Source organism: Astatotilapia calliptera, chromosome 19 (assembly GCF_964374335.1).
Source record: "Astatotilapia calliptera chromosome 19, fAstCal68.1, whole genome shotgun sequence".
In the NCBI taxonomy this organism is placed as follows: domain Eukaryota; kingdom Metazoa; phylum Chordata; class Actinopteri; order Cichliformes; family Cichlidae; genus Astatotilapia; species Astatotilapia calliptera.
In genome coordinates this window covers 24,111,870-24,139,200 of record NC_137440.1, presented here as the reverse complement: position 1 = coordinate 24,139,200, position 27,331 = coordinate 24,111,870, and the positions used below count along the sequence as shown (strand labels likewise).

The 27,331-nt window shown below is 41.0% G+C and overlaps 2 protein-coding genes across 2 annotated transcripts; one reads left to right on the top strand and one right to left on the bottom strand.

Moving 5' to 3' along the window:
* Positions 1 to 92: 92 nt before the first annotated feature.
* marcksb (myristoylated alanine-rich protein kinase C substrate b) lies at positions 93 to 3,115 on the bottom strand. The gene is made up of 2 exons (XM_026152037.2): positions 2,706 to 3,115; positions 93 to 1,668 (listed from the first exon to the last, which is right to left on the bottom strand). Exons 1-2 carry the CDS (start codon positions 2,799 to 2,801, stop codon positions 1,108 to 1,110), a joined length of 657 nt encoding a protein of 218 aa, XP_026007822.1. The 5' UTR covers positions 2,802 to 3,115; the 3' UTR covers positions 93 to 1,107.
* A 3,802-nt stretch (positions 3,116 to 6,917) lies between these two features.
* On the top strand, positions 6,918 to 27,150 carry fyna (FYN proto-oncogene, Src family tyrosine kinase a). Its single transcript, XM_026152192.2, has 12 exons — positions 6,918 to 7,093; positions 16,115 to 16,371; positions 18,633 to 18,729; positions 20,621 to 20,719; positions 20,943 to 21,046; positions 21,239 to 21,388; positions 21,514 to 21,678; positions 22,247 to 22,426; positions 22,847 to 22,923; positions 23,307 to 23,460; positions 24,860 to 24,991; positions 25,573 to 27,150. The coding sequence occupies exons 2-12, from the start codon at positions 16,125 to 16,127 to the stop codon at positions 25,779 to 25,781; spliced, it is 1,614 nt and encodes a 537-aa protein (XP_026007977.1). The 5' UTR covers positions 6,918 to 7,093; positions 16,115 to 16,124; the 3' UTR covers positions 25,782 to 27,150.
* Positions 27,151 to 27,331: the final 181 nt, after the last annotated feature.

Here is a 27,331-nt window from a genome sequence, read left to right as displayed (position 1 = left end):
CCTCTCCAGATTTATGATGGGTATTATAAAAGGGCAGCAGTGGTGTTTTTATGCTTTTTAAACATAAATAAAGGAGCTCAAGAGTGCCAATCCACATTTTGTTGCTTTATTCTTCAGCAGTACTCACATATAAACTGAACACCTTAATACCAGTTTGCAGATATTGTTACATTTCATGTTGAATAAGGTGAGTTTCATATACAAAACAAAAAGAGAAAAAAAAAACAAAAAAAAAACCCCAATGCTGTTTAAAGACAGTACCCCCAACCACAGATTTATGTGCTTTCTTGTGTAGATTTTTAGGTATTGTAGGCATTGTAGTCATCACAGCTTGATGCGAAACTTGCTTAAAACATCTCCCAATTTTATTCAATCTTACAAATGGTGAAAAAACAAGAAAACTTCATTTACAATGGGTAATCTGTTAAAAACTTCAGTCATTTAGGTACATCTCAGTCATAAAACCAGTAATATCAAAGTCTATACAACGTGCATTACTACAGAGTTTGGAAACAGTGGAATCTAATGGAAAGTGATGAGCACCTACTGTTTTAACAGTTGACTAAATCTAGTTCATTCAGGAATGGTTTGTGTTCACAGGAGTGTTGAGCTTCAAGAGTTGTAAACAACTGTGCACTGCAATGACAACATTTAAGACTTGGACTTTCCCTTTAAATACCACAATGTGTCAGATCTTGCAGACACAGCTTTAGCTGCTACATCCAATTGCCCAGCACCAAACACTTTTGATTAAATATGTGTCAAATTCAGCAACGTGTTGACAGTCACGGTTTCATGTAGAAAAAAAAAAAAAATAGGGGGGAAAAAAAAGTAAAAAATTCCCACTCACATTTGCACTCTCACACTCACCCATATCACAAATGCAAGCACCAATAAGCAGTGAGGAAGCAGCACACTCTCCATTACACCTCCTGTCCATCACTGCCAGGGACATTGCAGTTATGGATGAGATGGTTGCAGAGTAGTAAACAAACACTAAAGCAAAAAAAACAAAAACAAAAAAAATCCCTGGTTTTAGACAAAGTCCTCGCATTCCTTCAGATGGGCTACATTGTCTCCTTCATTCTGTTGTCTGGTTCAGCAGGATTACTCGGCGGCAGCAGCGGCTTCTGGACTGGCTGCCGTTTCTGGCTCAGTAGGTGAAGCTTCAGCTGGCTTTTCCTCTCCTGCGGTTTCCTCTGCCTTCCCCTCCTCGGCCTTTGGCTCCTCAGCTGCAGCTTCCTTGGCTTCCTCGCCGGCCTCATCTGGCTTGGCCTCTTCAGTAGGTGCCTCAGATGTCGCCTTCTCCCCTTCGGCTGGTTCTGCTGCTGCTCCCGCACCGTCCTCTGTCGCCTCTTCGGACTCTTTCTTGGTCTTCTTGAAAGAGAAGCCACTGAGCTTGAAGGACGGTTTCTTGAAAGAGAAACGCTTTTTCTTCTGCTTGCCATCCTCGCTAGTAGACGGAGTGCCTTCCTCAGGTTTGGCAGAAGCTTCTCCATTTGTGGCGGCAGGCTCCTTCTCTCCATTGGCTTCGGCACCCTCTACCTTTTCACCTTCTTCTTTTGGTGCCTCCTCAGTAGGAGTGCTTCCATTGGCCTGCACTTCGGCTTTGTTGACTTCCTCTGTAGCAGGAGAGGTATCCCCATTGGTCTTGGCATGGCCATTTTCCTGGAAGAAAACAGAATAAAAATGAAATTACTGAACATGCACTTATTTAAGTTCATTAGGTCAAACACACTCATAAGTGTGTGCAGGGCTATCCCCTGCAAAGCCTGGTGTCCTGTGATATTTAATTATACTCACAGACTAGCAGTAACCAATAAGAAAAAGCTCCTTAAACTGCAACAACATCTGTTACCAGGAGAGTGACGACAGATCTGTGGCTTACAGCAGTAGGCTAGTTGCTTAGACGGTAGTACAACCGGGATCCACGAGGTGGCGTTCAGATTGAAGCCAGTGGAAACAACATAGGAATTCGCAACCCCCCCCCCATCATCTCATCCCTTCCTTTAAATGCCCCGTGTAGTCCACCAATGTGCACCATTTTTAAAATTTTCATGCACTTAGCTCATCCTACTCTTTTCTGCTTTTTATAGTTTGCGGATTCTGCGGCCCGTGTCTGCAACAAAAAAAAGAAAGAAAAAAAAAACCGTGGCTCATTTCGTCAATCTGGCAACAAAGGCGTGGTACCGTTTTTTAAAATGGCCATGCCACATTGAGAGCGGCCACAAACCCCTGCTGCACACATTTCAACCAAATGAATAAGCACAGGCGCAATGTTTAGACACAGGAGCCGCAGAACAGCTGCGATTATTTTACAAACAATTTAAAAAGAAAACGATTTTTAAATAATTCTGCGATCATCACTCACTGGAATAGTTGTGCAGCAACATTCAGGCATTTTTTTTGTAGGATGAATTAAAAAAAATACATTTGTGTATCAATTTAAATGATTTCACTTAAAAGTTTTAATATATAGTTTAAATGCGTTAGAGAAAATAACCTGAAACTGTGCATTTGCCGGTGAAAAACGTGCAGGCCTACATGTGGCCACTTTCCCTGAAAGCCGGTGAGCGTGGAGATGCGCTACAGGGAACATTGAGCACACCATTGACGCAACACATTGCTAAATTGAGGCAAAATTCCGCGTGCGCAATTAAGATCTGAATCATTCTTTTCAACAACAAAAAAGCCCACAAAACTACCTGTCCGTTCGTTTTTGCTGCAACGGCTGCACCTTCTGCTGGCTGTTCCACGGCGGCTTCCTCTTTTCCAGCGGTTTTGGAGATTTGTGCTCCCATGCTTTTGTTCCAACAAAGGGACCCAACCGATGAAATGAATGAACAAAGACCGCAAGCTTCCTCCCCAGAAAAATCAAGTCAAAAGCCGACTCCCCCTTCTGCAACCGAGGAATCAGCACGGAATCACGATGACCACAAAGGGACGTGCGAGCGCTTGCACAAGGAAAAAGTAGCTAAGGTGCGAAAGACGCGAATTCTTTCGATTTTTTTTCCCCGAACGGAGTTCCTTAATGGAGAAATTGGCCCCGCCGCAAATGAGATGCGGAGTACAACGCCCAAGTCCGCTGATGAATGGGCAATGGGGCTATGACGACAAAGCAATCCGGTCTCCACCAATCAAAAGTCCGAAATCCCAAAGAGTGGGGAGGTCATGGAGTGGCTGGCGGGGAGGGGCGGGGGGCACGGACAATAGGAGAGACACAACAACATGGCTTACAACTTGTTTTTTCTTTTCTTTTCTTTTCCCAGAAACTTGATGTTCCATGTTTTGCTTTATATTGAGCACAAGGTTTAGATTAGACATATCTGATGATTCTCCCCTGGAAAAGTGCAAAATATTTGCTTGCACATAAACATGGCCACTGATTTGCACTGAAAAACGTCTGTTCTCTGTACCGGTAAATATTTTGTTTTGTCTAATTTCTAAGTGCATGATAACGGCGATTGTGTGCAACACAGCAATCATGTATATTTTTTACATATGTGTAATATTTTATAGAAAACACGGCTTACACTTTAGCCTAATTTGGCTGCAACAAAGAGCCCTAAAACTGTTCATCACAGCTTGTAAATGAATGCAAGCCCTCCAAACAACAGTATGTTCTGAAGGCTGGGTTGACTAAGCATCACTCAGCTGGTCTCACCTTATGTCATCATGGCACCCTACTGACATACGCCCCACTCAGTAAACAGACATCCCCTGTTACTATAAGACCATGTGCCCAAAACTTCTCTTATCCCTCTTCTTGCATAATAGTGTCTTGTCTGCTCCTTGCAGCGGGAGCATCCCAGTGACCCAGATATAATGAGAGTTTATGGCTCTCTGCTGCTGTCTGCTCCAGCAGCCTGCAGTGCTCTAACTCCACCAGCAGCCACAAGTCTCCTCTCTCTGCTAGAGCTGCATGACCCACATCTCCATGGTTACTGTTAGTCCAAAATGGCTGCAAGGAAGAGGCAGTGCATTTGCTGAATAGGGCTTTAGAGATGGTGACTCTGGGAGGTGGAGAAGCAGGGTGAGAGTGGAGTGAAGACAGCCCGGCAAAGCACTCAGCAGTTTGTGGATTAGGGTGCCTTCTTTAACCCACCCTCAGCAGCCTAACTAGGCCACACTCATTGTTGTTATATTTTGATTAAATGCAAAGCTGTAGCATAATTATGATGAGCTGCCATAAATATGATAACATGGGGAGAAAGCATAAAGATGTTTGTTTAACTTTCATTCTTTTTAACAGGCCACATTTTTAAGTCAACATCTACATTTATCAGTATCACAGTTTATTGTGATCATTTGTTTGCTTTTGTCAAATTCATAGAGTAGTTACACTATCCTAGTTAAATAAAAATAAATACAAAATATAGAGTTTTAGTATAAAAGCACTTATTTCTTTTTATTGTTAATAGCCATGCTAAAACCCAAGGGAGTATACAGCTCACATACAGAACCATGAAGCATTTTAAGCTCATTTCCAGTAACAACTATTGCTATCCTGAGTTTTTTTTTTTAATGAATATTTCTGGTCAGACACATATAACAGACAAAATGTGAGTTTCTTCATATCCTATTAAAGCTGAAGAGCTGAACCAATTAGCCAGCTGCCACAAAATATGGATGAAATTTGAAGTCTGTATAATTACGGCGAGCTGTTCTTTTGTTTTTTTCTTTATTTTCTTAATTTTATTGTCTTTTATTTTTATTCATTTGGCAGTGGCAGGTTTGGTTTTTAGCTCCTGTCTTTATGTCAGAGTGTATATGAGCAAGTCATTATTTGTGACTACTGTGAATAAAAATGTTATCATTTTTTATAGATAGCTGATAAATACTAACAGCTGAAAAACTGAATGAATGTTAAGTGAATGGAGGAAATTTATGAAATTTATTTATGAAAATATCCAAATCATTTGTCATTAGTAAGAGTGACATGAGGGTGCTTATACATTGCTTACCTGGGCAAACGATGGTAACAGGATGAGGAGAAGGCAAGCAAATGGAGGCAGTTTTGTGCTCCTGCCAATGTTGTACTGGGAAATCCTGCGATCTGACTTTCATGTGGACGTTGCTTTGACATGTACTGCCCACCTTCTCTTCACAGCAGCAGCATTTCTTGATAGCAGTGCACCCACACAGTGGTTTGAAGGCTATGGAAAAGAGTTCAAGGTGTTGATTTGGCCTCCAAAATCCCCAGAAGTCCAGTCTGTAGTCAAGTTCACAGACCACAGGACAACTTCAGAGCTCTTGTGGATTCTGTACCTCAGCGGGTCAGGGCTTGAAAGCACAAGGGGACTTACACAGATGATTGATGGATGCACACTGAAACACTCTTACTTTAGTGCAGTACGCATGGAAACAAAAGTACTGTAACTTTATTGGACTTCCCTTCAAGTGCAATATTCAGTGTAACATTGTCACTGTGATCATTTTAAAACCTTTTATAGAAGTCATGTGATTGATTTAGACTATAGGTGTCAAACATAGGACCTGTTGGCCAGACCTGCCTTGGCAAAGGGCTGAACAGCACTTGTACTTAAAGAAAAGGGAGCATGGTGTATGTGTAGATAAAATTATTTAGGGGAATCGTTTTTCTGTTATCATCCACTTGGATTGTACAGATTGGATTGTATTTGGACAAGGAACTAAAAGGAATTTCACACATCTTGATTAGATTGTATATAAGGGTAAAACTTATGGCAGAGGTAGCCTGAAGATAGCCTGAAGTTTCACAACCCAGTGGATGAATATCTGATTTCCCAAAAAGCTCATTCTGTTCATCTGGACATACAGTTGTTTGTATGTGTGTGTTTTGGATGAATAAGTGTTTTAATCTGTCTTTTGTATAGACCTAATTTCCATTTTTAGGTAGCGTACAGAATGTTTTTTTCTTTCTGTTAAAAGGGAGTTTTCCTTCCCACTCTCGCCAAGTGCTTCCTCATAGAGTGTTGGGACTGAATGGGTTAACAAGTCTGAAACTGAAGGAATGCAAAGTAAATGGAGGTTAGAGGTCAGCATTGGGATTCATTACTAAAGCATAAGTGGTCAATTCTGAATGACTACTGTCTTCATTGCATGTTTAATTTTCACAAAACATTCCCAATCAATGCTGAAATTTTGCTGGTGTGTCATTATCGCAACAGAAGAGAAACACATTTTCATGTGTGTACTGTATACTCTCTGTCTGATATTCATCAAAATAATAATAAAAAAATATCAACAATTATTTAAAATATTTTTAAGTCTTTCAAACAAAAAACTCATGCAAACTATATATAATTGTATTTATATAATATAATTGCACTGATCCCTTTAATTATTTCAATAAATAAAAACGCTACAGATGTGTTGAATTTCATTTTGCATCATATCTGTGCATCTGTGTTTTACTCGCACTAAAAGGCGAAAGAAGCTACTAAATAGAGCTCTACGTTACTTGAACAAAAACAGAGAATTTGCCAACCTTGCCCCGTTTTTCAGTCATACTCCAAAGAGGAGGAGGTGCCCGGCCACACATTGTAATCTCTCATTGGAGGAAAGCGGTGTCAGTCGAAGCTACTGGTCGGTGTGGATCCGCATCAAGCGTACGCAATAACATCTGCGTCAAGACAACCAGAGACAGACCCAACAATAAAACACCATATGCTGCCCAAAATAAAACCACCCTAGCAGTTTACTTTTCTAAATAAGTATTTTAGTGGCTTATTATTGTTTGAAAGCGATAAGAAGTAGTGGAACTACTAAATCTTGAAATACCTTGAATTAATTTTGGTTCCACAAACATGCCTTTTAGCGTTGCTTTCGTGCAATATCGATTTTTACAAAAAGCTTTGCCAACCAGGAGATTTATTTTGATAGTACTTGGCGGAAGCTGCAGTTTTACTGTGGTGAACTTGACCCCCTGCGCCTTCGTCATCATCCGTACACACGGCGGCGACAGGAGCTCCTGTATCGGCAGGGACGGGTCTCCCACCGCTATTCTCTGTCTGTGCGGAGGAAAAACACTGACAGAGAAGAAAGACGACCGCGAATTTCCTCCACGAAGCTCCCTCTGGAAACTCCGATGGATTAATTTGATTTTTCTGCGGTGAGCGCGCTTTTCTTTTTCTTCTGTTGAATTTCAATTGGTGCGCCAGCCTTGTCCCCTATTTTGCGCTGTGGAAAGCGAGTTGAATTCATCTCGAGAGGGAGAGAGGCAGAGAGAGCAGATGAGATAAATAACACATTTTGAGTGGCTGCAGTCACGCCAATCTTTACTCCGAGTCTTCCTCGGAGGGTTGGCTTTGTGTGGTTTGCGTAAACATTGCCCTCGTTGAGGAAAAGACTGGGAGAGCGGTGATGGTGACTGTGGATGATGTTTTGCAGTGATTCTGGAGAGGGGGCTCTTGTGTTGCAGCAGGGATGGATGCGCTGCAGAACAGAGCTGACCACTGAGGCCATGCACACACACACACCTAATAAACGCCAGGCTGGCCTTCGGACAGCCTCTTAATTGTTTAACTCCACAGGAATTATCATATGCTTTGAGTTAATTGCATTGCCACGCTGCTAAATATCCAATTAAAGCTGTTCCAGTCGGGTTATCTCATGTGTCTGGAGGTGCAGCCATCCATCTTGTGAGCAAACACTGGGGATGATATGTGTGAGCTAACCCCACTGTTACCCATGTGCAATAAGTTAGTCAGCAGTTATTGTTTTGGTTGTTAAATTGTTCAGTCAGCTCCCTGAAGGCCTGAGTTCAGCCTGCCTATGAATGAGTGCACAATTGGTGTGCATGGTATGTATTAAATTTGAATGAAAGGAGTTGGATGTTGTGCTTCGTGGACCGTGCACTTTTCCCCCTTCAGGCTCGCTCTCCCTTATACAGTTCAACCTGCTGGCGCATAATCTGCCAAACCTGAAATAAGTTATAAAGAAATGCAGATGCTTTTCAAAATAAGGCTCAGTTGATAACTTTAGTTTAAGACCATTTTGTTGGTTTTTAAGATTTTTGGAAGGTGTTGGTTTGTTTTGACATCTACTGTGATGATTATCATTGTAAAATTAATCTGTCAAGCAGCAGAAAATAAATTAGCACTTAACTGTAAAATCATCATTAAGCCACATTTGAAGATATTTTTCTAGTTTCTAAAATGCATTTTCCATTATTCTAAATATTTAGGAAGACTTAGTTGTTTGGGGGTCTGAAAAAAATCAGGTTTCATTGATGGAAATTGCAGTGGGTATATTTTTTTGTATTCTGATGTTTTGGGCACTAAACTAATGAGAAGTGTAAAACAGCCACACATTTTTAGCATTTTTTTTATTAATAATATAAATAAATCAAACAAGTTGCAATTTATTTCTTTTTTTTTGGGGGGGGGGGGGGGGGTTGCATCTGCTAATTGGCTTATCGTTGTAGATCTGCGTCCAGCACTTGTGCGCCATGTGGCTCGTGCCAGTGTTTTACACTTTCCATCAACTCAAGTGCGATTTTTAGTTCTGCCAGAAACCTTCCATCCTCCGTTCCTGTAAACCCACCTCATCATGATTTCCACTGGATTCTTGCATCGACCATTACCCTCCACTGGCACAAGATTTGGAAAGAATAATTTAAACCCTCAGTTCAGACTGTCAGGCAGAAGCAGCAAGAATCTGCTCTGGTATCTGGATAACACTTTTTTCCTGTTTGGAAAGTGTTCACCTAGTCTGCACTGGTCTCGCTGACTGAATAGACATACACAATGGGATCGGTGATTTAACAACATGACTCAAGAAGCTCAAGTATAGACACTGTGACACTAAAACACAGCTAGGCTTAAACCCACACGCACGTACTGTATGAATCTCAGCTGCGTGTTTTATAACTAGCTCTGTTCATTCAGCACACGAAGAATGCTTTGAAAGCTTTAACAGTGTTTCATTGTGCTCATAATCTTGTAGCAGAGTGAAAAGTGGCCATTGTCTCGTTGTTGATACACTGAATGAACTCGGTTGTCTGACACAAGCAAATGTTGTAACTATTCAGAGAATGGCAGCCATAAGGAGGAGATTGTCAGCGTTGTACCAAATCCAGCAAACATAACAGTGGGTTTCACGTGCATTCAAATGTCACACAGCTTTTCTTAAAAAGGAAAAAAAAGATCCTCTGTTGGTTCGTTGGTCTCGTCTTTGTTCCATGATCAGAACGTTGAATTATGGAGTTGAATAAGGTCACAGTGAGTGCGATGCCAGTGGGAGGCATGTGGGAAGTTTGACCTTGTTTTGTGCCTTGTCAGTGATCTGAGTGTAAAAGGACCCCCACACTTCAACTTAAACAGGATACCTTTTAAGAAGATGTGTTGAATTGCAAAATAGACTGAGGAAAGACTGTATTCTGGAGGGATTTGTTAGTTCGTAGAGGTTAAATTATCACAACATTGCCAGATGTAATGCTCAATTGACCATAATTTCCACAGTTTATTAGTCAAAGCCACGTTTCAATTTGTTTTTCTAAGCTGAAATAATATCTTGTAAACTTGTTACCATTAGGTTCACATGTAGCAATTACTCTGCAGACTTGTATGATTATTTTATATTGTAGCATTAAGACTTTATTGATCTCCAGAGAGTGAGAGATTAATAAGGTTACAGCATTTTAAGGAAAATCTAAAAACATAAAAATTACTTAAAATGATGAAATGATTGAAGGACTTGCTGAAGTCAGTCAGTTGCACGTAATGTTACATACTTTCCCTGAGCTCAAAGTTATGCACAGATAGATACATATTTCATAATCTTGTAACACTTAGGAAATCGTCAGATGTTCCCTTTTTAGAAGCTGCAGATGTTACACTCATTCTTACGTAATTCTTAATAAAATAATTGTTGCTGTTTAGGGAATTTCAGTCTTTTTTTTTTTTTTTTTTTTTTTAGTCTTACACATCCAATTATCTTTTTTGTTCTTGCTCGTAACACAAATCAAACTGCAGATATATTTGTTTTTCAGGCCTGACTGAGTCTCTCCTGGTAAATCCATCAGTTAGTCTGTGCGACCCTGACATGTCTGTCCTTTTAATATAGTATATTGATTGCAGCTTTACTCCAAATGACCCACTATCTCATTATGGCCTCCAGCGCTATGACTGTTGTTATGGATGATTAACACTCGAGCTTGTGCGGCATCAAAATAAAGGCTTTCATTTGGGTAAATTAATTTCCAGTTGAGCCGAGCGGTTGTGACAGATAAAGTAAAGCTGACCCCGTTGCTGTGTGTTCGGTACCCATTCAAAAAAAACTGCTTGTTCAGTGGTGCATTTGATAAAATAGTGTGAAAGCCGATAGTTACTAAAAACAGGTTGTGGATTTACCTGTGGTGGTAGGCGTGATGGAAGTCACTGCAGAGGGTGTCCTGCAGCGATATTCACAGATATTCCTAAATTTCCTCACATTTTTTGATGTTTCAGTTTACATATGTTCCATGAACACCTCATTTATGGTCAGCTTCTTTAAAAAAAAAAAAAACCTCAACATTTTAACACAGATTTTGTGAAAATTAAAAAATTAAACCAAAAACACCAACAGCAGAAAACTGTAATTTATTGTCCACTTGAGGCTTGCTCTAAAAGGAGTTGGTTTCAGTCCAATTTACAGCTGATGGTAAATGGTAAGTAGCAAAAACGTTTTAACACGTTTTTGGTGAAAAACTTGAGGCCTCTCACCTTTTCCTTCTCTTTGGCTTTTGAATTAACTCTTACAGCACATTGCAATCTTGTCCCCGAAGGACCCTCCTGATCACGCCATTGTCACTCTCTCTACAGCAAGCTGCTCATTTGGGTCTGAAAATAGCGTGATGATTGCTATTGCAGAGGCTGAGGTGGTCATGCAATACCCAGGCTGTGCCATGAAAGGGAACAAGCCCCGAGGCTTTGACGCCATCATCTGCTGGTTTGGTGTGGGGGGTTTGAGTAGACTTGCGTGTGTCTGTGTCCATCTCCACCATGATGAAATGCAGCGAGAGCACCAATCTAAAACTTATGTTGTGATCTCATACGTAGTGTTGACTCATGTGTAACCGGAGAGCAGAAATGTATCTATGATGAACGCTCGTGAAACTCTTATTAAATTACCGTGTAAATGTGAAAAGCTGCTGATTCACCGACTCATCTAAAGGATTCTTTATCTTGTAAATATGAGATTATTAATTGGAATCGCAACACAGACATGATTTAATGTTTACAAATACACACTGTGCAATAAAAAGACCACACAGGGAACATGTATGAATACTATATTAAGGCAAAATGTTATAGATTCTGTGCAGCTGAATGGTAAATGTATGCTAAAGCTACAGTAGTCCCTAGTCTTTTTAACTTGAAGAGCAAGATTTTCATAATCCCCACAGGCAGCACAACGACATGAGATTTCCCCTCATTTACTCTGATCCCTGCAGGAGTGGAGGCAGTGCTATTTCAATCACTTGAGTTGAAGAGAAAATCCACCAGAAATCAGACTTCACCTGCTCAGTTAATATATTCTGGTGCTACGTTAGTCTTATTAACGCCACGTTTAGAGGTTTTTGTATCGACGGGGAAGGTGAGTAAAGAAATGCAGTAACTATGGGAAGTTAACATTCGTGGCCTTGATATTGTTTTTCTCTCTGTTGTGTATTCATAAGAATTTATTTTTATTTTCAATGCCTGACTACCTCAGGTCACCTCTGTCATTCGCGTGGACTTCGGGCACGGTCTTGTTAAATACAGTCATGTGATAGTTCCAAGTTCTAAAACGAAGTACCCTCATGATTCAGTAGTTTGTAGTAGAACAACCTTTAGAAGTTATAACTTGAAGCAGACGTTTTCTGTATGACTCACTTTCTTACATCATTGCGGTGGAATTTTTGCTCAATTTTCTTTTCAAAGATGGTTCAGTTCATTGAGGTTTTTAGACATTTGTTTATGCTCAGCTGCCTTAAGGTCCCACCACGGCATTTCAGTCAGACTGAGGTCTGGACTTCGACTGGGCCGTTACAACACTTTAACCCAAATGGCCAAGCTTTAGCTGTCAGACAGATGGCCTCACATTTAACTTTAGAATACTTTCATATGCAGAGAAGTTCATGGTCGAGTCAGTGACTGCAAGGTGCCCAGGTCCTCTGGCTGCAAAACAAGCCCAAATCACTCCCCCTCCCCCACCGTGCTTGACAGTTGGTGTTTGTGCTGGTACGCCTCGTATCTCCAAACATGGCTCTGTGTGTTATAGCCAAACATCTCTACTGTCCTTTAGACAGATGAGACCACTTCTGAGGCCACTTCTGTTTTAGACATTTTGTAGTTTGTTCAGATTCAACTTTGCAAACGTAAGCTGTGCTGTCATGTCCTTTTTAGAGAGAAGAGGCTTTTTCCTGGCAACCCTTCCAAACAAGCCATACTCATTCAGTCTTTTTCTAACTTTACAGTCATGAACTTTAATATTTAATAGCTAACTGAGGCCTGCAGAGTTTTTTGGGGTTTTTTTGCAGTTTCTCCGACCATTGAAGAGTCTGACCTTGGGCTGAATTTACTGGGACGTCCACTGTGGCATTGCATTACCCACACACCTGAATGCTTCAGTTATATGGACAAAACGTTTTCACATAACTGTACATTCATAGCTTTCCTGGCCAAATAAATACTGTAATGTCCCAAGCCGAGTGACAGTACTGGATATGTGGTTTTCTTTGTTTTTGTTTTTTTTATTTTAAATTATTTGAATTGGACTGAAATCACGACGTGTCCCAGTCCTCCTTTTTTCTTTCTCCATACAATTTTGAGCCCTGATGAATTCACACTCATCGCCACCCAGTGTTAACTTGGTTTGGAGGCCGTCTTTGGTTACTGTCAGCTGTCCCGATACTAATGAAATCACTGCAACATGTTGAAAAGACACGTTTTGAACTCAACTGTGGAAAATCAATTCATTCTGCTGTGTTTGTAGTACTGCTGCTTCTTCTCCTCAGTGAATTGTTAGAGCGGATCCCCTTTTTGTTTTATATCAGTTCTCAGATGTCGATTAAAAAGTCAGAAAATACCCATCACAACATCCTGAAGTCTTCATTTACTTGCTTTGTCCAGCAAAAAAAGATAAAACAAACAGCAAAATAGGGCTGCCACGATTAGTCGACTAGTCACGATTATGTCGACTATTAAAATCGTCGACGACTAATTTAATAGTCGACGCATCGTTTGAGGCTTTGTAAGATCACAAAGGACGCAGGAATGAGTAGTAGGATTTAAGAGTGTAATAACGGACTGAAACAGAAGATGGCAGCACTGCATGTACAAGGATGCCAGCTGCCGTTAAACCCCGAAGAAGAAGAAGCTGTGTCCCAGAATTCATAGCAGCCCAGCGCAGTTGTCAATAATGGCGGCAGCTAGTTAGTTTTAACTTTACTCTTATTATTCTTTCTTGGTCACAAAATAAACGTTTAACATATTTTCAGGCGAGAATGTAGCTGTGTAAACCTCAAATATCTGCTCAGTTTATCAAGACACCACATATTTTCAAAAGCGCTCCGACGTTTTCGGAGACGTCTGTTACCCACTAGCTCGTTAGCTAGGCGGGGGCAAGGCTAACTAGAGCCGTGAGAACACCGGACTCCCGGCAAATCGTTTTCAAACCCACTGCCGTCTTTCGCTAGTCAGGTTAAACATATATATAAGTCACTTAGATAACTTAAAAATGTTAGTGTTTGGCTTTCTTTAGTATTTTATTTGTTCCTGAGTAAATCGGTTTGGCTGAGATTAAAGTTATAGTTTTTGCACAGCTAAAACTGTCAAGCAGACAGCTGATTATCAGAAGTGTGAGACGCTGGAGAATATACTCCGGTGTCCTGTTATATTTTAGAAAGCAAGGAGTTTATTAAACTTCACCGAAACAATCTGCAAATTTCATTAAAAATTAATAAACTACCATCTTGTCTTTATTTTTAGTTAGCACAAACACTTCAAGCTGTAAGCTAATGATAGTTATATAAGACCAGATGCTGCTGGTGCAATAAGCTGTACGCTGTACATCCAATGGATGATGATCTGATTAGTCGACTAATCGCAAAAATAATCGGTGACTAGTCGACTATCAAAATTATCGTTTGTGGCAGCCCTACAGCAAAACCAAGTGTGGAAGCACTGAAAAGTCCACGTATTCGCTTTGAATATTGCTTCATTGCCATATTGCCATTCATATATAGGATTTTTACATTTAAATATATCAGCTGTACTTTAGAGCAACGTGCTGTAAATACCAGAAGATTGGAGATATAAATATAGATGTCAAAACAGATTATTTTATATCTGAAGGATTATTGGAGACGCAACAGCAGCCGTGCTTCTTGTATTTCTGTCTGCGGTCTCTGCTTTGGTCAGAGCTTATACTGTAATGCTGCTGGGCTCGTTTCTTCTTCTGCGTATTTTATGGGGTTTTATTGGCAGTAATGAATCACAGTGATGTCGGTCTCTCTGCAGCAGTTACGTCCTTTTGTTACTTAAGCAAACTGGAGCTAAGCTGTATAGTGTGGCAATAATGAAATCCTGTATACAGAAGGAAAACTCAGTTTTTGGTGTCAGAGTCCCTCTTGGTACTTTTTCCATGCAGGCAACACAGCAAGGATTTTTCTTGTCGAATGAATGAATGAATACAATTTTATGCAGCAGAATTCGTTTTTCTAGCTGGTTAATCATCAGCTGTAACGTGATCTTTCAGAGAAATCTGACCTCAGACTTAGCTTCTTCTGGACCAAACTGCTCTCTCTGAAGTATAATAGATAAGCATTGATGGGTTTACAACAACTTGCACTTGAAAACCACTTTTGGTGTTTTGCAACTTTGCAACAACAATAATCATTTCAAGATTTTGACACTGCACCATCATGTGACCTCTTCTCAAAGAGGGCATTATTTCCCGTTCATCTGATACGTTCATGCATTTTCTCCTCATCTACATATAGTGCTTGACTTGTTACATTCTGCAGCATTTTCTCCCACTGTGCAGCAAGTGACACATCTGTTTGCACTTTTTGCCTGTGCAGGCATTAAAGTTTCTTGCTAGTAAATGTAAAACAGGCCTGAAGGGTTTGATCTTATACTGTGTAGCTTTGCTTGTAAGCATTAAGCACCAGTCCTTCAAAAACAAGCCTGTGGTTCCTGCTTGTTTTCTGCTTGGAAAATAGTTTCCTTAGAAAGACGTGCTTATTTTCCAATATTAGCAACATTACCTGCTGTATAAAGGCAGATTGTGCTTTTTGGGGGGTTATACAGCTGGGGTAAAGAGCACTGGGATGATTTCCCTTGTCCTCGATCTGTTGCAGTGTTGACTTTTGTTCCGAACACCACCTCTCTCCGTTCACCGACACTGTAAACAAGTATGTTTCCAATTAGCTGCCTCTGAAGTCAGCTGCCTGCTTATGCCATTGAAAGACAGCGCTGCTGCCGGGGCCCTCTTCTTAGACATGCTGAACCGGTTTCACGAGCTTCCAGGGCTTAAAGGGGGGGTTGGGGAGTGGGACACGGCGAGCCGAAATGTTCATTAACTTAACTGGGTCTGCAAAGACGGTAAGGCTCTTTTTAATTGACAAAGCAGAAAGCAGGCTGTCTCCCTCATTTCAAAAACTGGTTTATCTTTGCTTTAGTGAGGACAAATGTTCCATCAGCGCGCGTGTGCGTGGCTCCTTGTAAAGCAAACAAAAATAAAGTAAATGCTCTCTTGTAAAGTCAGTGGCTCGGTGTAGACTCTTCTCCTCAGTGTGGTCATGCAATCAGATGGAAAAGTAAACTGTGATAAGTAGGGCCATTAAATTGTTTTACGGCCAGTTTAACTGGATATTCTCAGCATAAAGCATTAATGCGAGCGTACATATGCAGCGGTCATATTTACCGAGCACATACAGCTGTGGTGCATTGTGTTCCTCCATTTAATTAGTAATGCATCTTTTAAAGCGTCGTGTTTAATTTCAGCCTAATTGAAAGATTTTTCAGAAGACTCTGTGGAGCTCTCAAAGGAAGCTCTGAAATAATGGGAATATTGAATCATAATTTCCCCAGTGGAGACGGCTTTTGAGCTATTATTTTACCTAAGTGCTAATTCCATCTCGCTCTCTTTCTCTCTCCACCCACAGACAGTAGAGAATGGGCTGTGTCCAATGTAAGGATAAAGAAGCAGCAAAACTCACTGATGACCGGGAGACCAGCCTTTCGCACAACTCGGGCTACCGCTATGGGTCCGACCCCACTCCGCAGCACTACCCCAGCTTTGGGGTCACCACCATTCCCAACTACAACAACTTCCACAGCGCAGCCTCGCAGGGAGTCACTGTGTTCGGAGGAGTCCACACGTCCTCGCAGTCTGGGACCCTGCGATCTCGGGGAGGCACAGGTAATATTAGACTGTGAATGAATGTGAGCTACTTTACATGTCTTAAAAATATTTGTCACCTTTTAAAGGGCTAATGTGCATAAAAACTGCAAATAAACGGAACATTTGCATAATTTGAACCTGAAAAATACATCCACGGGGAGAACATGCAAACTCCTCACAGAAAGACCCCGGCCTGATGGTGGAATTGAACTCAGGACCTTCTTGCTGTGCGGCAACAGTGCTAACCACCGTGCCACCGTGCTGCCCTGAAAAATACATGAATAGAAAATATCACATTTTAAAAATGATATGAATTTGGTTGCCCGGAATAAATTCACTGAGTACCCTGTTGGAAGATAAACTTACACGCTGTTAAGTAATGGGTCAAATTACAAATAAAATGTCTAATTTAAACTGTCTAAAAATGTCTCTGAAGGCTGCTAGCTGCCGGGTAGGATGGATCCATTCTTTCATGTTGTTGTGTGCTTACAGAGCCAGGTGGCTTTATGAGTTAGTGTTGTTTTCTCGTCAGCTCAAAGCAGTCTGGCTATTCTCCTCTGACCTCTGGCATCATCAAGACATTTTCACCCCAAGAACTGACACTCACTGTATATTTTCTCTTTTCCGGGCCATTCTCTGCAAACCCTAGAGATGGTTGTGTGGGGAAAATCCCATCAGGTCAGCTGTTTCTGAAACACTGTGACCAGCCCATCTGGCGCCAACCACCTTTAAGTATTCAAAGTCACTTAAAGTCAAAGTCACTTAAATGACCCTTCAGTTTGAACTTCAGCAGGTCATCTTGACCATGCGTACAGGCCTAAATGCACAGACTTACTGCCAAGTGACTGGCTGATTATAGATTTGCATTAACAAGTGTATGGCCTGTGAATATAGATGTTTAACAAAAAAAACAGCTTATGTTGGCTTGTCAGCTTTCTGTTCTCAGAATTACAGGCTCAACTTAAATAACGGGTGAAGTTCGTGGCTTGTGTGCCATTTACTAAATGAATAAGTGAGCCTTCTCTTGTGTGTAGTAGAGCCTCAAAATGAATAGAAATGCCCTAAATTATGACCAGTTCTCTGTGAAGAACAATGACAGAGAGCAGACTTTTTGCTGAAGAGCGCTTCAAATGGGGAGAAATAAGCTTTACACTCTTTTGCTCGAAATTTGAAAGCTTCGTATCATCAGATTTATAAATCGCCACCATCCTTGCTTTGATGTCTGTGACGTACTTTGAACCCTTTTTGCGGTTGAATAAAACCAACATCTTTGAAATTGCCGTCGCCAGCTCGCATGAACAAGAAACTACTCTAAGAGGGGGAATGAGAAATAAAATGCATGTCTAATTTGTACAGTGAAGACTTGAGGCATAAGAAACTGAAACTATAACAGATGTAGAGCCGAAACTTGATCTGATCTGCAATGACCTCAACGGACAGTGTGCAGATTTGGTCGACATTAGGATTGCAGCTTGGAGGATTTAGATCAACTCAGAAAATGAACACTTACAGTTTTAGGCTTATTAACAGATACTGGCAGATTTTTGATTGGCTTCCCTCATCTAGACCATGATAGCACCAAGTAGTATCTATATTTGCTCGTTAGGTCTGCAGTTTTATGTTAGTTAAGTAGGCATCACAAGTCAGTTAATAACAAAAGTTGTTTTTGTGAAATCTTTTTTACCCCATCAACTTTTTTTTATTATATTTTTTGCCTTTTTAGAGTCTAAGTGCTCCTTTCTTGTTAAACTGAGATCATACAGCTGTCATTAAGGTATCAGGACATAAATCCAAATCAGTTAGTGGCAAAGAGTTTGCTTCTGTAAGCTAAGCTTTGTGTCACACCTGTAGCAATTAGCTTTTTAATATGAATGTTTTACTTTATTTGAAAAAATAAAATGTCCCACACAAGTCCTTAAAAGTAAAACATCACCATAAATCACAAACTGCGCTGAAACATCTCAAGAGTCTCCAAATTGTTGCTTTTATTTAAAATTTCTATAAGCGAAAAACTCCCACAATTCTTTTTAAGTTAGCGCTGCTAGTGAGATGTTTGGAAAGATAAAAGAGTAGAAATTTGTTTTGTTTCTAAGGTGAAAATAATGCAGCAGATGGGGTGTAAAGAATAAACAAAGAAGGCAGTAATATTTATTGCCGTTACATAAGCCCCATGTGTTAGACAGATGAACGAACCCTACAGTAAAAATGGAATGAAAAACCCACCGCCATAATATTTCAGCCACATAACCGCCACATGCAACATTTTTGTTTTGCGGCAGGGGTGACTCTCTTTGTGGCCCTTTATGATTATGAAGCCAGGACCGAGGATGACCTCAGCTTCAGAAAAGGGGAGAGGTTCCAGATCCTCAACAGCACGTAAGTGTGAAAACATCTGCATGACAGCACCAAAAGGGTGGTGGTTGTGTTTTCCTTCTCTGGTCCGGCTGTAACAAACGTTACACCGGCACCAATCTGACAGACTTAACCGGGTCTGTGAGGTTCTTGGATTCTCCTCACTTTTTGTGTAACTACAGTGATTTGTGTTGCTTTATCGCATCTTTATAGGAGAATTAAACAGTCAGACCATACTTGCGGGCTGTGCGTGGGCGTTTCCCATGGTAAATGCTGACTGACATCTGAGAGCCTCTGTTCTGTCTCCCTGTCATTTTGTGTTTTCTCTTTCGCTGAATCCAAACCAAGCATTTCCCCTAAATCCAACCAGTTATCTCAGCTACTCATGACAGTCAAACTTCAGTCCCTAACTCCAAACGGAATGGGAGGTCCTGCTGGAAACATACACTCACCAGCCACTTCATTAGGTGCACCTTCAGAACTGCCTTAATTCATTGTGACATAGATTCATCAAAGTGCTGCAGAGAATTTGGTCCATATTGACATGACAGCACGACACAGTTCTTGCAGATTTGTTGGCTGCACATCCATGATGGGAATTTCCTGTTATACCACATCCCAAAGGTGCTATATTGGACTGAGATGTGGTGACCGTGGAGGCCATTTGAGTACAGTGAACTCGTGTTCGAGAGCCAGTTTGAGGTAATATGAGCTTTGTGACACCAGACATTATCCTGCTAAAAGCAGCATGTCAAATATGGCGCTTAAACAATGCGCATTTAGTGTTTAGGAGCCCACCACTAACCTAAAGTAGATCCGCGTTGTTTACACCAGATGTCTGTCCCTTCTCTTCTGACCTCTGGCATCAACAAGGCATTTTCCCGTTCAAACCATTCTCTGTAAATCCTGGTTGTGCGGGAAACTGACACCAACAACCATGCCTCGTTCAGCGTCACTTAAATCCCCTTTCCTCCCCATTCTGATGCTCAGTTTGAGCATCAACAGGTCGTCAAGACCACGTCTACATGCCTAAATGCACCGAGTTGCTGCAACGTGATTCGCTGATTAAATATGTGTGATAGAAAGCAGTTGAAAGGTGTATCTAATAAAGTGGCAACGAGTGTAATTCTTTTTTTAAACCAGGAAATGGTCTATAACAAAGGGGAACCAACAAGCTATTGCTAGAACATTTACATATAAATAATATATATTTGCACAAGGTTGGAGGTGATTCCCACTGGATATTATTTGGGATATAAGAAGCGCATTTGTAAATGGCCTGTATTTATATAGCGCTTTACTAGTCCTTAAGGACCCCAAAGCGCTTTACATATCCAGTCATCCACCCATTCACACACAGGTGATGGCAAGCTACAGTGTAGCCACAGCCACCCTGGGGCGCACTGACAGAGGCGAGGCTGCCGGACACTGGCGCCACCGGGCCCTCTGACCACCATCAGTAGGCAATGGGTGAAGTGTCTTGCCCAAGGACACAACGACCGAGACTGTCCAAGCCGGGGCTCGAACCGGCAACCTTCCGATTACAAGGCGAACTCCCAACTCTTGAGCCACGATCGCCCCGTGGCGACAAATGAGCAGACTGTCCGAACATTGTCCTGAAAATTATAAAGCACTCAAATCATAGTTGCGACTGAAGAGCTTCAGCTGTAGTCAAATTTATGAATTCAAAAACTGAGTTTATAATTTTAATTTCAGAATGGTTAAATCACATAAGGGTGGTCATGCACGGGGGTCTCTACATTACAACTGCTTTGTCTTAGATTTGCACTAAAACAACAGCATTCAGAGTATTAAGAAGAGTGCGTTTATTTCCTTAAATGTAGTGCATCCACTCTGTTTACACGATGAGTAAATGGTGATCTAGCTCTGTTAAATCCACCCTCTCATTTTTCAGCGAGGGAGACTGGTGGGAGGCTCGTTCTCTCACTACAGGTGGAACTGGATACATTCCCAGCAATTACGTAGCTCCTGTGGACTCCATCCAAGCCGAGGAGTGAGTGAAACTTTTTCATTTGAGCACACGCTCTCACACACAGCCTCCACGGGTCTCCGAGGCACGGCAGCTTCATCACCAGAGAGCATAAATATTTCAGAAGTCAGCTCATTGCCTTTGTTAGATGTGACATGGTTGCACGCACAGTACAAATAGAATATTTAGGAAAGCACTGAAAACAAATTTCCCACATCTTTTTTTCCATTTCTCCTCCTTCCTTCAGCTGGTATTTTGGTAAATTGGGTCGAAAGGACGCAGAGAGGCAACTGCTCTCCAACAGCAACGCCAGAGGCACTTTCCTGATCCGTGAGAGCGAAACAACTAAAGGTACTCAAAACGAGATGGTGACTGTTTGAACGCTTTTAAACTTTAGGAAAACTGACAGGTGTTTGTACATAAGTAAAGGAGCACATTAAAGTGAAAGTAAGTAGAAGCAAATTATTTATGGATAAACCTAGAATAAGCCGTGAGACTAAAGATTGAATAACTTAAAATAACATCACAACCAATCTGTTCTAGGAGCCTACTCTCTCTCCATCCAGGACTGGGATGACGTGAAGGGAGATCACGTTAAACACTATAAAATCCGCAAACTGGATAATGGAGGCTACTACATCACCACCAGAGCCCAGTTTGAGACACTCCAGCAGCTAGTGCAGCACTACTCGGGTGAGACTCTGCTGCTCAGTGTGTACAAAAACATCTTAATGGTATATTGTGTGTGGGATTTTTTTTTCTTCTTCTTTTACACTTCCACATTTCTCATGTGACCCCAAATTGCACGGTCATTTCAGCCAGGGCTGCAGGCCTGTGCTGCAGACTGATCGTGCCGTGCCACAAAGGCATGCCTCGTCTGACCGACCTGTCTGTCAAAACCAAAGACGTGTGGGAGATCCCGCGGGAGTCGCTGCAGCTTATTAAACGCCTCGGCAATGGGCAGTTCGGAGAAGTCTGGATGGGTGTGTATCTTATTCCTCAAATTCCAAAAATTCCATTTTGACTAGAATGCCATTTTTGAACTTGTTGTGATTTCTGAGTGGATTTAAGATTTTGGGGAGGGCTTGGGTTGTTGAACCCTGGGAAAAACAAAAGCAAGTTATTAGAATATTTCTAGCTTTATCTAATTCATCAGCATTAAAATAACATTTTGATTCATTTCTCCCATTAAAAAAAAAATGTATCCATCTGTGCACGCTCTTAACCGCTTAACCAAATCAGGTTAACGGGGAAGCTTGGAGTCTGTCCCAGCTGTGACTGGGTGATAGGCAGTGTGCACTCTTGGTACAGAGAGAGACAGCCAATGCATGTATTTGGACTGTTGGAGCTCCTGAAGCAAACCCAGAAAATACATGCAAACCTCAGTTTTAATTACAATCTGTTATGTCATACTCTGATACACTTAATGCAACTTTCAGGGAGTATTTGTTTCTAGTTATGTGTTCTACAGATTAAGTTAAAAGAAGCATGGCCTGTTTGTTTTTTCTTTTAATTAGACTGAATGTCACATTTTGGGGTTTTTCTTCTCAGGTACGTGGAATGGCACCACCAAGGTGGCAGTGAAGACTCTTAAGCCCGGCACGATGTCACCTGAGTCCTTCCTGGAGGAAGCTCAGATAATGAAGAAGCTCCGACACGATAAGCTGGTGCAGCTCTATGCTGTGGTGTCCGAGGAACCCATCTATATAGTCACAGAGTACATGAGCAAAGGTAGAGGCTGTTTTAACAGTGTCATCATTGCATACATGCATTCATGCATGCACCTAAATAATGTTGCATTTTATATATATATATATATATATATATATATATATATATATATAAAAATAAATAAATAAATATAAAAACGATCTATCTGCATAGGATGTAGAGTATGTCTCCCAGTTTGCTGTATAGCAAATGAAGTTTATTTCACATTGTGACTGTTGGGCAGGATGCATTTGCGATGGAAAAACAGATTTTCAGTTACCACAGCAATACCTAACAAACATCTCACTAAGATGTAACATTCTAGGCAGAAATCCCAGAACTGATGCAACATTAGCACAACGTGATGCTTGTAATGATGTGGCAGCCGAAGAAAACAAAAGCCTGATATCCTGACTGTATTTTTTTTTCTTATCTTTTCAGGGAGTTTGCTTGATTTCCTGAAGGACGGCGAAGGTCGAGGCCTCAAACTGCCAAATCTAGTGGACATGGCGGCTCAGGTGTGAAAATCTTGATGCTCAGAAAACATGTTCCCAGGGAAGGATGTTTCCTTTAAGAGCTTAACTGACTTTAATCATCTCCAACTGTTCCCAGTTTAGTCATTTAATCTCAGCACTGCTCATTTAAAGTCTTTTGTTTTGGTGATTTCCCAATTTTTCACACACTTTGCACAAATTCCACGTGATTTATGTTGTTTACTGAGAAAGTAAATGTATATAAAGCAAATCTGTGGGCTTTCAGTTTAGAGAGATGCTTCACTTTTGCTGTCCCACTTTTTTAGGGTGATAACATTTGTGTAAATCTTGCTTAGCACAGATTTAATGACCTTGAAGCTATACATTGAGATGATGTTCAGTAGGAAAAAAACCCCTCAATTTCCCAGGTGGCGGCGGGCATGGCTTATATCGAGAGGATGAACTACATCCACAGAGACCTAAGATCTGCCAACATCCTAGTCGGAGACAGCCTGGTGTGCAAGATTGCTGACTTTGGTCTGGCTAGACTCATCGAGGACAACGAATACACAGCAAGACAAGGTAGGCTTCACTCCAACACATTTTCATGAATCCATTGCTAATGCCTTCCTGCTTGTTTAAACCACAAATGAATTAAAATGACGTTGCAACAACACACAGTACAGAAACTGCAACATAGGTTCCAAACTTCAAAACTGAAAAAACTTCCTGTCCCTGTAAATGTAGAATTTATTGTATTTGTGCGTACTTTCAAAGATGAGCAGCAGATTTTGTGTCAGAATTGAGTAATAATTCAGTCACTTTTGAAAATGCTGACATAGTACACACACCTGTGATCTATGTGCTGATGAACTAAGATGAGATCTATGGATCACCTGGTGTGAGTACACACTTAAACTTTCTTTGTGTTTATGTTGCTTAGACATTGTAATAAAGACAATATATGACTACAGACCGTGCTTGAGAAATGTCTGTTCAGTAGCAAAGTTGTCCAGTGGTGGTTTTCTACTAGATTTCTTATGTTTCAGTGAGTCAGGTCAATTATTGACTACTACTGGGAAAAAGATTAGAAGCTTGCACATGTTTTGTCTAACTCTGTTTCTGTAGGATTCATTAAGTTCCCTGTAAACTGCCATCAGAGGAAAAATGTTGGTGGCTTGGCAAAAGGGCTTATTCCATCCAGTTTCACACACGAACACACACACATTTGTGTTTCTGTAACTTCAGAGGACATTGCTTTAACCAAAATGAATTTCATGGATACAAAACTTAAACTTTCCTGATGTTGACCCCTGACCTCTTCACCTTAAAATGCTGTTACTGACAGACTCATGTCACAACATGAGCACTTAGAGCATGCTGCTTTTCTTTTTGAGCAAGAATTTGTCTTGATGGAACCACTGGAAAGCGGATGCACGTGTGGTTAGCGCAAAGACAACCAAAGATGTGTTTATACAGGGGTACGGTGCCGGACTTGAGACCTCTTAAAAGGGCACTTGTTTTACACGAAAATATGCCGCTGCGATTATTGTTTGAAGGATGACGAGGAAGCAGCCAAAACCTGATTCACTCCAGTGTTGTTTCCCCCCTGAGTCAGACGTGAACCACACCAGGAGGACTTCAAGCTCTGTTAGTCACTCTGTCAACATGTTCAGTCACTCATTTGGTAGAAATGAAATGTTTACTTGCTCGACTCGGGCCAAGTGCAAACTGACACGGAGATGGATAATGGAATGGTTCCGTTATTTCCCTGGTGGGATGTAATGATGTCCTTATGTGCCTGCACTAATCAAATCAGTGAAGGGAAAAAAATCAGTACAGTGAAGACTGACCTACTTTAGTCTAGGTTTTGGTGGAAGCCGCTGCTGTGTATCTTTGTGTATATCTGGAGGGATGCAGAAGCAAAATAATAAAAGTTTGAGACTGTTTGTGAAATTAATATCACCTGAATTTATTTTAGGTGCGAAGTTTCCCATAAAGTGGACCGCTCCTGAGGCTGCCCTCTACGGGAAATTCACCATCAAGTCAGACGTGTGGTCATTTGGTATCCTGCTGACAGAGCTGGTGACCAAGGGCAGAGTGCCCTATCCAGGTGAGAGTGCTGAGCTTGAGGGTTATGTAATCACCTCTCAAAACCAATCAAACGGCTGCATTCAGTTAATGCAGGCTGTGACACGAGACTTTGCATGATTTAAAAGGAAAAAAAGCAGTAGTTAGTTGCATAATGCATTATACATAGAAATGTTCCAAGCTAATGAATGTGAATTGTTCCAGTTTCACTGACATTATAATTCCATTTTAACCTTTATATAAGCTGTCTAGTGTCTATGCGATGATTGCTGCGATGTTTTCAGTTTCCAGTGTAAGGCTTAAGGCGACACCACTTCTATGCAAAGCACTATTTCTTCAGTTCAGATCAAAACGGAAGGCTCTTTCCCGCCTTGACTGTTCACATTTTTATGCTAATCGACTATTACCCCCATCTTAATGTCACATTGCAACCAATAGTAGGTGCAGGAAGTCATCTACTAATCTGTTCCACGATACTGAAACTCAAAAGCAAAGTCTAGAGTAATGCAACTTATGGAAACGGCACAGAAAGACTGCTTACAAACTTGGTGATTTGATGGCAGCACAGCCCTAAACTCTCACTCTATGTGCACCTTTGTTCAGGCATGAACAACCGTGAGGTGCTGGAGCAAGTGGAGCGAGGCTACCGGATGCCGTGCCCCCAGGACTGCCCCTCGTCCCTGCATGAGCTAATGCTACAGTGCTGGAAGAAAGACCCAGAGGAGAGGCCCACCTTTGAGTACTTGCAAGCCTTTTTGGAGGACTACTTCACTGCCACTGAGCCTCAGTATCAGCCAGGGGATAACCTCTGAGCGCCGCGGCCCTCGTCTCATGTCGTTTCACCAAAATTCCACCAGAGGGAGCCAGACACCACGCGTTCTTTCTCATTCTGCGGCTCTAATGGTTTTAAAAGCTGGCAGACTCGCTTTCCAACCTTCAGACGTCATACAAACAGGACAGAGGGGTGCAAACACAGCAACGTGACTATCAGAATTAGAAGTGACTGTCATGGATGAACGACATGAGTTCTGTTGCGTAACGTGTATGTAATGTAAATACAAATTGCTTGTTTACTTATTATCTTTTTTCTGTTTTGTATTCCTTTTGATAATTTGGAAATGTGTGATTTTTTTTTTTTTTCTTCTTCTTTTTTTCCATTTTTAAATGTAAGGTTACATTTGTTATGGCTCATAGAGAAGTGTGTGAGGCTCACAAGCTGGTTACAGATGTAGGAATAATAATTGTTGGGAATAGTTAGACACTGTGGACCAAAGTGTATCTGAAAATTAGTTTTTTTTCCTTTTTCTGGGAGTCCACTGACTTTTTTCTTCTTTTTTTATAAGGTTAATGTAACAATACTTTTCTCCTCTTCTCAAGGACTTTAGATGTACTATAACACCTGTTCTTGCCTTTTCTTGTTTAGTAATATTCTTATAATGTAAGGGAATGCCTTCATGCTTTACACACACTAACTCAGTGCATCATGGGCTCTTCCTCCCAAAACTGTATGCCATCTGCACTAATATTGTGCATTCATTGCATTCCAGCTTCTGCCAGTGATCTTTTTTTTAGGACTGGCTTAAAGTGACTTTTAAGTTGAGCTTTACGTAATTCAAATGAGGACTGAACTCCTCTCTAACTGCAATCTTCGTTCAGCTGACTGCTTAGTATACTGACAGTATTTTTAAATGTATGTTGCAGATGGCAGCAGGCTGTGTAAGACTTCCACACTGTCTTTATGCTTCAACAGCCAAACAAACTGCCACTTACATGATATGAATGAAGGATGTGTACCTGTGTTTGTCCCTCCATAATGTGTATTTGAATATAACAGTTTGTGAGACCAAATACCTTTTAATTTCATTTTAAGAACATTTCAGCCAGTTAAGAGACGCGAATAATTGATTATTTCCAGGCATTAGGCTTTGGATAGCATTTCATCTTCCTTTACTATCAATCTCCTCTCACTCTTGGTGTGTAATCACATGACAATGTGCCATTTATGTGTATTTATGTTGCTCTCCACGGGTGTAAAAGTCAGCAGAAACTTTTGTATCACTCCGTTTGCCCTGAGTTTAGTAGGTATTCAAAACTTTTGGTCTCTATTTATTGTCTCTGTCTGTTCTGCGTGCACAGCTGTTTTTGAAATAAAGAATCCTGCCATTACGACGCACTATTTAACACTGTTTGTGAAGCTCGTCTGACTGCTCCCATTCTCAAGAAATTTCAGGTTCTCAGCAACAGGCATGGTGAATAAGCAGACATGACTATTGAAAATGACAGAGTACAAATGAGCCTGTGGTTTTGTTTTTTTTCCCTCGGGATGAATTTCACGCAGATGACAAGGCTGAATATGCAAATC

Bases quoted from the DNA above. Each gene is read 5' to 3' on its own strand.
- marcksb (XM_026152037.2), bottom strand. From the start codon at position 2,801: ATGGGAGCACAAATCTCCAAAACCGCTGGAAAAGAGGAAGCCGCCGTG. The intron at 1,669-2,705 runs GTAGTTTTGTGG...GTTTTCTTCCAG, and splicing joins CAGCAAAAACGAACGGACAG to GAAAATGGCCATGCCAAGAC.
- fyna (XM_026152192.2), top strand. From the start codon at position 16,125: ATGGGCTGTGTCCAATGTAAGGATAAAGAAGCAGCAAAACTCACTGAT. The intron at 21,047-21,238 runs GTACTCAAAACG...AATCTGTTCTAG, and splicing joins TGAGAGCGAAACAACTAAAG to GAGCCTACTCTCTCTCCATC. The intron at 21,679-22,246 runs GTGTGTATCTTA...TTTTCTTCTCAG, and splicing joins GTTCGGAGAAGTCTGGATGG to GTACGTGGAATGGCACCACC.